The sequence below is a fragment of the Protopterus annectens genome, chromosome 9.part0 (assembly GCF_019279795.1).
Source record: "Protopterus annectens isolate FY-2018-M chromosome 9.part0, PAN1.0, whole genome shotgun sequence".
In the NCBI taxonomy this organism is placed as follows: Eukaryota; Metazoa; Chordata; order Ceratodontiformes; family Protopteridae; genus Protopterus; species Protopterus annectens.
Window position 1 is genome coordinate 202645540 of NC_056743.1, and position 12962 is coordinate 202658501.

Sequence of the window (12962 nt, forward strand, 5' to 3'; positions counted from 1 at the left end):
AACAGTTGAGAGGTATGCCTTGGCCTTCTTCAAATAGGGCCATTCCAAGGGAGTTTTTCAGTATGGAGTTAAACTCAGTATGTACTACATTTGTACAGGAATTGCTTTAGCGGGGGGGGGGGGGTTAGTCCTCCTGTACCCCCCATGTTTCTTTTCTAGATTTGTTTTTTTGGAATTGGTTTTGCTGGGGGGCCAGGCCAGCCCCCTGGCCTGCACCCCCCCCCCATGTTTCTTTAATATACTGTTGAGCAGTAATTGTTTTTTTTGGAGGGTGGTGCTTGCCACGTTACAGAAGCAGCATGAAAGGGCAGTTTTCTACCAGATGTCACAGCTGCTTAGGTTCATGCCTCGTGTGAGTTGCATTCAGGTTGTAGTCAGAAATGTGAGGCATTTAGCGTTTGCAATGTACGGTTTTGCATAAAATCGGTGCACTGTGAACGGTGATAGACTAGCAGATGAATCATTGTTAAATCATACTTTTTATAATATACTGCATTCCGTTTCTGTTTTTTTTTTTTTTTGTAATGTTGGGCCCGCAGTGGTGGTGCTGTGGTAGCGTTGTCGCCTCACAGTAAGACGCTGTCCAGTTCGATTCTCAGCTACAGAGTCTTCTGCATGGAAACATGCGTGAATGGGCATACCTTCGTTGAAGGTTGTGCATCAGGGCTGGTAACTCGGCACGTAAAAATCAACTACCAATCATTAGCGGACCGGAGTTCCGCTGTGGCGACCCCTAACCGGGAAAAGCCGAAAGACTCATCAAGACTCAACATGTAGGTAACACCAACAGCTAATATGCACATACATTTCAACATTCTACACTTTGGACACAAGGCTGCTTATATATTAATGGATGTGATTGTGACAGTGATTTATAAATGTCGTCACAGTAAAACAGCCAGCTGAACAATGATTTTCCAAATTCCAAGGATGTAGATAAAGAACACATCTTAATGCCTAGGTTTAAAAATATGTTTAAATACAGAAAAGCCAAAAGACACAACAACACGCTGTTTCAGTGAAGCAACTGATCTGAAAGTAAATTCAGGTTCACATATAATAGCAGTTAATTAATGGGTAAGTGCTTAATCAAAACGGAGACAAGGATAACTCAGTTAAAGATCAGGTTAATAATGTGTCAGTAGGAGATTATAACACATTATGAAAAATGTCTCAGATTCATATATTTCTGAACAGAGTTCCGCTGTGACGACCCCTAACCGGGAAAAAGCCAAAAGATACAACAATAGGAGTTCATATAGAAGAGAAATATGTGATTGGTGGTAGATGAGGATCACTTAGATGCCTAAACAGATGTTTTGCAGGCAGCTTTAAAATTAAAAAGGGAGTCTGTTGCTTTTGTACCAGTGGATGGACCATTTAAGATGGAAGGATGGACATAGCTGACAGAGCTGGTTACAGATTTCTGTACATTTAGCAAATGTAGATTGACATCCCTGACATTTTCAAATGCTGTACTTGTTGATTGTTCTTTACATGGCTCAATACACTGTTTCTGAAGGTTTTATGTAAGTAGGAGAACTAAAGAATCAAGTTGTGTTTATAAGGCATATATGCAGTTACTAATAAACTGAGAGGTTTGATTCTCGAAAGCTGACAATGTCAAATCTGACACTGTCGGCATGAGAATAGCGAAACTGCAGAACGTCGAAGAAGTAAATGGAAATGTCCGTAAAGGGCGATTTCCATTTACTTCAATATAGTGTGGCCCCGGAGTTGGTATGTTTAAGTAGTGCGGCGGGGGGGGGGGGGGGGGTTGCAGGGGGCTTGCCTACACCATTTAATTTTTTTAAATTTTTTTTTGGAATATTCAATGTTTTAACAGTTCGATCACTAAGGGTTGACCTTTAGTGATTCGTACAGTTAAACATTCGATGTTCCAATATAGACCCAACTGAGAAAGCACTGCACAGGCATAGTATGATTTTTTATTTTTTAGTCCAGAGTCCTAGTAGTTTGACGTAATTGGTAACTTACTTGTGTATCATTCATAACATATATAAATTTGTTGTGTTTCTTGATATTAGTAAACCAATACTTTGGCTGCGAATATTGTTTAATGATTGTGATTGCAGACTGTTGAGATGAAATATGATATGCGATTCATTCAATTGTAACACGTGATTTATGAGCAACTGATTTAAGTGGTGCTTTTACTGTATTATCTTCTGTTAAAGGTAAAAAAACATGTGAATGAAAATACCTTTGTTCATTAAATAAGTATGAATTCAGCTTCAGCAGTTTTCTTTTCTTTATTTTATTTTGTTTTTATTAACAAAGCCCATTTATCCAGTTAGGCATTATTTTTTGTGATTTTGCTACTGATGTCCACAGTGGCACTTATGGGTCTAATTAATGAATCTATTGTCAATAAATATTGTTAATATACTATTTAAATTATAATTTATTTAATTATATTCTAGAAACTGGGTTATCCATACTGAGCAGAGTACATTTATAGAAGACACCCAAAGAGAAAAGGCTTCAGGTAGTAATGTAACAAATCAGTTTAGAATAATTACAGCAGTAAGCAACACTAATGCTGTCCAGGCTGAGTACTGTAGGGACATAAGGGACCACCCAGAGGTGTTGGGAGGCCTAATTTCATAATTAGAGGATCTACTGGAAGCCCTGATATTTTCCTGCAATACCCATTACATCACTACAGCAAAATCAGGGACATTCTATACAAGCAGGTACAATCGTTGTCTTATTTATTTGTTTATTTTTAATTTTATATGACAATTTGATTTGTTTGTTGGCGCTTTAAAATAAGTAATACTTTTTCTTGCTTATTCATAGTCGAATACCTTTCCTTTTGTACTTGCTTTGATAGATGATTGACTTCTGTGCTGTGTTACATAAGAAATAAGCCTGAGACACATCTAAGTAACTGCTATCATGAACTGGAAGAACAGGAGCTACAGCTGAATGTTCAAAAACTAATACTCTTACTGTGTATTTATTCATCTTCTTTATGTGGTAGCACTCAGAATTGGTGTCAAACTAGCATTAATTATTAAATATAAAAAAGATGAGAGTAAATCTCTTTATATTCTGACAGCTGTCAAATAACATAGATACTTAGCAGCTGGGGACTTCAGCACTCCTGTTATCATTTACAGAACTTGGTTCTTTGTCAGATTTTAAGTGTGAGCTGACCTGATTTAACAATACCTCGTGTACAATTTACATTTGAAAATGACAAACAGTTTTTAGTCAAATGACATAGTTCAAGTCCTGAGTTATTCTTTATTAAGATAATTATAAAATGCAGATGACATACCAATGGAAGCATGGAGGTGCTTAGGAGAAATGGCAGTGGAATTTTTAACTAGATTGTTTAATGAAATTTTGGAAAGTCAGAGGATGCCTGAGGAGTGGAGAAAAAGTGTTTTGGTACCTATCTTTAAGAATAACGGTGATGTGCAGAGCTGCAGTAACTACAGAGGGATAAAATTGATCAGTCACAGCTTGAAGTTATGGGAAAGAGTAGTAGAAGCTAGGTTAAGAAGGGAGGTGATGATTAGTGATCAGCAGTATGGTTTCATGCCAGGAAAGAGCACTACAGATGTAATGTTTGCTCTGAGAGTGTTATTGGAGAAATACAGAGAAGGTCAGAAGGAGTTGCATTGTGTCTTTGTAGACTTGGAGAAAGCATATGACAGGGTGTCTAGAGAAGAGTTGTGGTATTGTATGAGGAAGTCGGGAGTGGCAGAGAAGTATGTAAGAGTGGTACAGGATATGTACGAGGGTAGTGTGACAGTGATGAGGACTGCAGTGGGAGTGACAGATCCATTTAAGGTGGAGGTGGGATTACATCAAGGATCAGCTCTGAGTCCTTTCTTATTTGCAGTGGTGATGGACAGGTTGACAGATGAGATCAGACAGGAGGCCCCGTGGACTATGATGTTTGCAGATGACATTGTGATCTGTAGTGAGAGTAGGAATCAGGTTGAGGAGACTCTGGAGAGGTGGCGATATGCTCTAGAGAGCAGAGGAATGAAGGTCAGCAGGCCTAAGCAGAATATATGTGTGTAAATGAGAGGGAGGGTAGAGGAATGGTGAGGATGCAGGGAGTAGAGTTGGTAAAGGTAGATGAGTTTAAGTACTTGGGATCAACAGTTCAGAGTAATGGTGAATGTGGAAGAGAGGTGAAGAAGAGAGTACAGGCAGGGTGGAATGAGTGGAGAAGAGTGTCAGGAGTGATTTGCGACAGACGGGTACCAGTAAGAATGAAAAGGAAGGTCTACAAGAGGGTAGTGAAACCAGCTATGTTATATGGGTTGGAGACAGTGGCATTGACAAAAAGGCAGCAGTCAGAGCTGGATGTGGCAGAGTTAAAGATGTTAAGATTTGCACTCGGTGTGACTAGGATGGACAGGATTAGGAATCAGTATATTAGTGGGTCAGCTCATGTTGGACAGTTTGGATACAAAGCAAGAGAGACGAGATTGCATTGGTTTGGACATGTGCTGAGGAGGGATGATTGGTATATTGGGAAAAAGATGCTAAGGATGGAGCTGCCAGGTAAGAGGAAAAGAGGAAGGCCTAAGATAAGGTTTATGGATGTGGTGAGAGAGAACATGCAGGCGGTTGGTGTGACAGAGCAAGATGCAGAGGATAGGAAGAAATGGAAAGAGATGATCCGCTGTCGCGACCCCTAACGGGAAAAGCCAAAAGATGATGATGATGATAAAATGTTCATGCAGTTATCTTTGACTTTATGCAGATTTTCCTCTTATGAGTTATACTTTAATCTCTTAACAACCATTTCAAGTTTTAACTTTAATGTTTAAAGATAATTTGAATATTTTTCATAGATTAGATGGTGCAACTTTCTCCTACTATAAAAGCTTGTTATTTTTATAGTTTCACTAACTTTTTAATAGCTAGCATGTGCCCCTTTGAGTTTATTTTTTTCTTTATATGTCTGTATATGTTTTTATAATGGACTTTGTTTATTAATACGTTTTAATTTAAAGTTTTCTCCCACATTTCAAATGCATGTAGTAGATGGATTGGGCATTCTAAACTGGCAATAGGTATAAATGCATGTGTGTTTGTGGTGCGGAAGAAAAACTGTGGCAGGGCTAGCCATCCTTGGCTGTGAACATTGCCAGTGATAATGGTCACTGTTGCTGTGATACCCTGACCCTATGTGCAGAAATGGGAAAAAGGGGTTATGCATGAGTGGATGTTTGCTTTCTGAAAGTCCCAGCTTTTAAATGGTTATTTCCAGACTGTTTTAACCATTAATTTTGAATTATTACATTGTTATCCTGATTGACATTTATCTTTGAATTTGTTGTTCTCTTTTTAACAACCTGATTTGTAGCTTCTTTCAGTTACTTCAGCAGCATTTGGATCTTCTGGGCTTGGAATTAACTTAATATGAATATATTCTGGGAAGTCAATAATTTTTATGAATATGGTTTATGATGGCTGAAAGTATGAACACTGAATTGTGGATTTTTGCAAAGTGAATTTGTTAAGCAAATACATTCATTTGTAGAGAATCTGTGGTTTGGAAGTGGACTAGACTGACTATCAGTTTGTTGGCCATTTCAGACTAAATTTCCTGATTTTGTATATGTATTATGTGCTTGCTAATGGATTTGTCCATCCATTAAATATTTTGACATAAACACCCAGGTTGTATTGCCATGAATACCCAGGAAGCATTATCTTTTAAAAACTACATCTATACAAATGTAAAATGCAATTAAATATATTTTGCTGAGGTAACTATATTTTAGGAAACAGATTAACAGCCATTGTTGGTCCATTACAGTGACAACAGTGGAACCTGTTTCTTTCCATGGGCATAGTATAGCCAGATCATCACCATGTGATATATAGCTTGCAAATTAATTTTTTGGGGGAAACATTTTGCCCAGCAAAGAGGCCTCAAATGCCCAGATTTGAACAGGTGAACAAAATTTAACAGGTTATAAAAATATAGAATGAGGTTAAAAATTAAAGAAAATAAATATAGTACATGAAAAAAAAACTCCAGTGTTAATGTAAAGACTGAATATAAAACTGGGATGTTAAAAAATTGTAAAAGGGCTTGATATATAATAATGTATTCTAATGTTTGTTTGATGGGGGCAAGAAAAAGTCCTCAGGATTTTTATATCTGTTTGACCTGTAATCACTTAAGATATGGGTGTTTCACATCTCATTTTGAAGAACTTCACCTCATGAGGGCAGCACTCCCTGATACTGCACAACAGTGTCCGTACTGGACCATGAATTCAAGCATCTTGTGTTAGAACTGGTCCCTGTACACTTATGAACTTCCCACCATCAAAGCTGCTGAGCGTGCTTCCTGCTAAACAACTGATGACTTTAATTCTTGGCTTGTATGTGGGTAAATTCTGAGTTACTGTATAAGAGAAGCACAAGTAATAGAAAGGGGTGGAAATCTTTAATAAGATGTAGTACTGCAAGGTGTGTTGCTGGCCGCAGGGAATGAGAGTATTAAGAAAAGGAGGGCATTTGAAAAAGAGATGTAGTCATCAGGGTTCCAAAAAGAGGTTATGGAAATAGGTAGGAATGGAGTTTCATTACTTACTGCAGTAAAGCTTGTTGACTCTGTAGATATCTCCGGAGCTGAATCTGTACGCCTTTCCAATCGGAACATTTGGATCTGGTTTTGGTATAATGGTAGCTTCACCATTCTTTGAGAAAGCAGTTCTGTGATAAGAAGATAGAAAAGTGTTTCATTAGTGATGTGTTTACCTCTGTCATACTTCATTCTATCCACAGACATCCATAGATGTAAATTAACTATCTAACAGCTCTGACTACTTTATCTGCCACTGAAGTCTATGTTTATAGCACATTTGAAATACCTTACAAAACAATAACAAACATAGAGTTTTTTTTTTCTTTCCAAGAACATGTAAGAAGAAATTCACCTTAAAATCTATGCTCAGTAGGTAAATTCCAGGTTACACTGTTCAAGAACAAACAATATCATTCCTCATAACTGAGGGACATGTCACAATATTTTGTAGTAAAATATACTAAGCTTACAGTGATATGTCAAGCAAACATATTACCTGGTTTAATGTTTTAATTTTTCTAACTTGTTTTTAAATTGATGAATGAGGTCTATGTTAGTCTCCTAATGAGTCACTTATTGTGTACAGTTCACACTCAGTACCATCTTGTGTCTTTAAATTGTGCAAGAAATCATGCTCTGCAGGTCAGACGCAATCATTTCCTATAGCTATCTTCTCTCTCCTGTAAATAATTCTCTGTATTTTATTCTCAGATTCATATTTTTCTTTGTATTGATTTTTTTTTCTTTTCCTGTACTGTGAATAATTCTCTTTCATTATCAGGTATTGTTAATATGTACTAGATTTTTCAAACACATCAGTTTTTATCATGTGTGTGTGTTGTTTGTGTATTTTTAGAACAAAAAAACTTGACTTCAGATATACACAGTAACTATAAGGTTTATCTGACAGTTAACTAGGGGCCTTTATATATAATTTCTCATTTAAATCCTACTTAACACATACCAGTGTATAAACATCTTCGTACTATTGGTAATCAATATTCAGAAAACATTCTGACTTACAACTAGTCATCTCTGTTTTTATTAAATGAGTACATTGCAAGCAATTTCTATCTCTTCCATACTTTTAGTATTAGCAATGTTTAAGCTGCCATAAAATTACCACTGTGTATCTAGGGAATAGATGACAATGGACTGTTGCAAAGTACAGATAATCCAAATAACTGTATGTTTTAATTCAAATGTTGTCAAATGACTTAGAAAGTTGAACTTCCACAATTTTTACTGATGTTTATGTTTTCTGCTCTAGCTGAGGTTGTAATAGCATAGAGGGAAATGGAAAAGAGGAGGATTTGTTCTGATCACAACAGATGTTTAGCTGAATGCCTGCTTGTAAACTAATGCTGTAGTATCAAAATATAGTTTGTTTTATAATACATTGGTCAGTGTAATATACAAATGTGATTGAGAGTTGCTGAGGTTTATGCATTCTGCTTTTTAATTGTCAAATAAAGTTATGATTAACACCCAGTGTCATATGATATCCTAGTAGATTTGTATCTAATGGTGAGGATAATATTGGGCCAGTGCAGAGTATACACAGTTTACATGCCAATGTAGTTTATTTTAAAGTGAAAAGTGTACTGGAAAAATATGTTTCAATTGATAGATTATTCTCTTTCAAAACAGGTTTATTGTTTTAACATATAAGAGAAATATCATAACAATTTTATACAAGTAATTAAAAATAGGTATTATTATAATATTCAACAAAACAACTAAAGTATTTACAAAGACATCCACTACAATCAGATCAATTAATTACACTAAAATACCATGCTATTGAAATTAACATTTTTTTAACAAATTTTGTAAATTATCCCATACAATAAAATAAGATGTTTTTCTATTTGTTCTAGTCCTAATTGTGTTTATTTCCATATGGCACACTATATTCATAACATTTTTAAATTCATTGAACGAAGGATGTGTATCTGAAATCCAATTTCTAGTTATTATTTTCCTAGCCACTGCTAGAATAGACCATAACAAGGGAAGCTTAACATTTTTAACACTTTGAGGTACAGGTGTGTTGAATAATATAAGAGATTTAGAAATAATGAAATTATCTGTAAAAAGAGCCTGCAAAAATTCATTAATTGACTTCCAGTATTCTTTCAATTTTATACAGTCATAAAACATATGAGCCCAGTCAGCATTAATTTCTACATTACATCTCTTACATAGATTATCTTTATTATTTATTTTATTCATCATCAAAGGTGTATAAAAGATCTATGTAAAAATTTCCATGTATAAAGTCTCCAGACAATGGAAGACGTAGTTCTATAAGCAGATTCCAATATATATTGTTTATCTTGTTGATTTGGTGCGTCCCCATTAATAGAAGTGAAATAATTCCAGTATGAATCTACACTGTAAAAAGTTTCTTGTCTGATAACTTTATGTATGTATGAAAGTTTACCTTTATCAGAAACTTTATGTTGTAAATTTAATATCAAGTAATCAATCAGTGTTGGAATAGATTCTTTAACAGTTATAGACATTAAATCTATTTTATTAATGAGATGTTGTCTAAAGGTCTGAACCTCTAACCAGCAAGTTTCTCTTAGATCAAATTCTTGTTTTAAGAAATCTAGATTTTTAACTTTATTATCAGATATCAACTGATACCAGTACTTTAGATCATTATCTATAGCTAAATGAGTTCCTTCAGAAGTAGATGACAAAAGCATACCCTGAGTATACATTATAGGAAATACAATAAAATTCCATTCCCTATACTTAGGGTGCATGAATATAAAGTTACGATAACTAATAATAATATTTAATGGGTAACAAACCATATGTTTAGGTGTAATAGGTGAAGTACAAAATTCCTTTAGTAACCATAACATGGAGTTATTTACAATCATATTTTTATCGTTAAGGAGATTTTCATGAAGTGTATACTAATTAGCTCCCAATAATCTTTCCATTTTGTGACATATGACTGATCTATTAATAAAGTAATAACTTTTACAATAGAAGAGATAGTATATAAATTAAAGTCTGGAAAAGAAATACCCCTTGAGACCAGCTATTAGTATGTTTCTTTAATGCAATCCTAGGTCTATTAGGTGCCCATAAGAAATTTAACATTAGTGTGTTCAGTTTCTTGATAATTATTTTTGTAGGTGGAAGTATTATTGATTGTATTAAGTATAAAATCTTGGGGAATATTATCATTTTAATAATTGTAAGTCTCTCCTCCATAGTAAAAACATATTATTCCAGGTATTAAAAGATTTTGTATATTAAGAAAACAGGTATTATAATTATTATATATAATAGATTTAATATCTTTAGATAGTATTATACCTAAATAAGTTATCTGACCTGAATTGGGTACATATTTAGTAAAATCACTAATGAGAATATTTTTTCGTGTATATATAGGTAGTATTTTAGTTTTTTCTTCATTGAATATTAAACCAGAAATACTTTTAAAATTCATCATGTTATCAAATAGAGACTGTATAGAAGAATTAGATCCTGCTGATGTAATTAGAACATCATCTGCAAAAGTTGAATTTTGGATGTTGTATTTTCATCTATTTCAAAACCCTCTATGTCAGTACTGTTTCTGATCAAATTAGCCCAAGGCTCCATTACTAAAGTGAATAATAGTGGAGAAAGTGGACATCCTTGTTTTGTACCTTTAAGAATGGGTATTTTTTGTGAAACATATGTTCCTACCTTAATATAAGCCAACGTTCCTTTGTATAAATGTTCAATTAGATTTACAAATGCATCCGAGAGGTTTGTGCACTTCATTAAGGTAAACAGATAGTCCCAACTTACTGAATCAAATGCTGAACTTATATCAAGACTAATAAGTGTTAAATCTTTCTTTTTCCTATTTGCAAAATCTATTAATGTTAAAGTTCTTCTTATATTATCAAAAGTATTTCTATTTACAATGAAGCCTGTCTGATCTATATCTATAATGCCGGAATGATTGTCTTCAATCTATCAGCAAAGATATTCATAAACATTTTATAATCAACATTAAGTAATGAGATGGGCGATATGAAGAACATCTAGTTGGATCTTTATTAGGTTTTAAAATTGGCGAAATAAATGTATATTGCCAAGATGGGGGTTATTAACTCAGTTTGGGCCAAAATAAAAACCTTATGTATTAATGAATATGTATTTTTAGAAAGGATTTTATATATCTCTGGTATAATACCATCATTACCCGGTGCTTTGTTTGATTTAAGCTTATTTATTTGTGTAATAACTTCTGTATATGAAATACTCTTGTCCAATAGTTTAATCTGTTGTTTATTAAGCTTTTTATTCATATTTGTGGTTATAAACTCCTTTATTTTATCTTTAGGTTCCATGTTAATATTATTATGGTTAATTTTGTGAAAGTGATTTCTAAATTCATCTAGTATTTCTGGTATACTAGAAACATTCTTCTTTTTCCTTAGAGAAAAGATTTCTTTGATATGGTTTTGTTTATTCAACCTTTTTGTTTTATTTTTAAGTCTATGTAAGTATTTGGGGCTTATTGGATAAGACAAAAACTTGTATTTCTCTAAAGTTATTTTAACTTTATGAGTTAAAATTTCTTTGTATTTCTCATTTAGTTTGTTTATTTCTTCAATAACTTCCTTGTCCATAATATTTTCTTTATTATTATGTTTATAAGAGTCTAATTTACTTTGAATATCTAACAATTCCTTATCCCAAGATTTCCTTTTATTATTATACCATCTGATACTTTGTCCATATAGATATGATTTTAAGGCATCCCAAACATAAACAATGGAGACTTCAGGAGTGTTATTTATGTCTAAAAATGTTTTACTTCTGAAAGTATATATTCTTTATAGTCTTTTAGTTGAGTTAAGTATGCTGGTATCCTTTTGATCTGAACATTATGAGTATTTTTATCATGAATTCAAAAACAATTGAATTATGATCAGATATAGGACATGAAATGATTTTGGAATTAATTAAATCTGTTACCATCTGGTTAGAAATAAAGACCCTATCTATATTTGAATAAGTTTTGTATCTGTTAGAAAAAGGTGTATGGTAATGATTTTGAATCTATCTGATTATTAATATCATTCAAATGATAAGAATTAGCAAAATCCTTTAAATGTTTTGCATTAGATGTAATTCTTCTCTTTCCTATAGTGGTAGTATCACTTTCATGTAGTATACAATTAAAGTCATCAGCTAAAATAATATCTCCTATAGAGAATGATATGATCTTATCAAGATGATGTTTCACTGTATTAATACCAATTCCAGGTATCCAATATACATTAATTAAAGTGTAAGTCTTCCCATTAATTTGTATTGTAACCATACAAAACATTCCTTTGTCATCCTGATAAGACTTAATGGTTTTAGGAATGGGCATACTTTTATTCCATAAAATAGCCACTCCTCTTTTTTCTAAGTGTGCTCTGAACTAACCAATACTGTATATTTGTTTGTGGCTAGTTTATCAATATCTTTTTTTCAAGAGATGGGTTTCTTGTAGGAAGACTAAGTTGGCCTTATGTAAATTAATGTATCTTATTAGGCTTGCCCTTTTACATGGATTATTCAATCCATTAATGTTTAAAGAAATTCCTTTTAAAGATGTCATTTGGCATTATTAAAACTTAAGAATCTTATGATCAAAATAACAAATAACAAGATAAGTAATGTTACATCTCCTCCTTTAGGTGTACCTTTAAATATAGCTGTATTTATTGAATCTCTTATGGGATTTGTATAGGATTCAATTTTGTTTGTAGTGACAATGAATGTACAAAATATATTGTGGATGTCAAAACTATATACAAATAACAATGAACAAGTGAAAATAATGTAAGGATTAAACCTTGCATCCAGCCTGGAGTTGTAAACTCCAACTTAGAGTAGTATTTACCACTCAAGTTAACCCCCTACCCTAAGCAGCAGTCGTCAGCTACCACCTTATCAATTTAATACTAGTTATATTTAACTGAAGTTAACAGTTTTCAATTCAATTATCTAGTAAGACAAGACTACACATTTGGTAAAACAGCATCATATAAACTAAAATAAACATTTTTTTTTTTTTTTTTAAAAACTGTTCATACTACTATATACATCCATGTAATATAAAACACTTGTATTCAAATAGCATTCAAATAATCTTGGTGTTAGAAATCAAGAGGAGAGAAAAATAAGTTCTAACATTCATTTAAATCAAAAACTTTGGCTAATATGATTTAGACATTACATATATTAGGATGCATCTATTTTCTGTCATGTAAATACAGTTAACAGCTTCCAAAAAAAACATTGAATTGCTTGTATATGAGCATTTACTCAAACTCATTATTGCCAA

The 12962-nt window shown here is 33.2% G+C and overlaps 1 protein-coding gene across 5 annotated transcripts in view; it reads right to left on the reverse strand.

Annotated features, from left to right (window-relative positions):
- LOC122811133 (high choriolytic enzyme 1-like) overlaps window positions 1-12962 on the reverse strand; it is a 201119-nt gene that overhangs the window by 26661 nt on the left and 161496 nt on the right. For all 5 annotated transcript variants that reach the window (XM_044082747.1, XM_044082748.1, XM_044082745.1 and 2 more), the window contains one exon: window positions 6602-6723. In XM_044082747.1, coding sequence (XP_043938682.1) covers window positions 6602-6723 — 122 coding nt within the window. The remainder of the gene's footprint in view (window positions 1-6601; window positions 6724-12962) is intronic.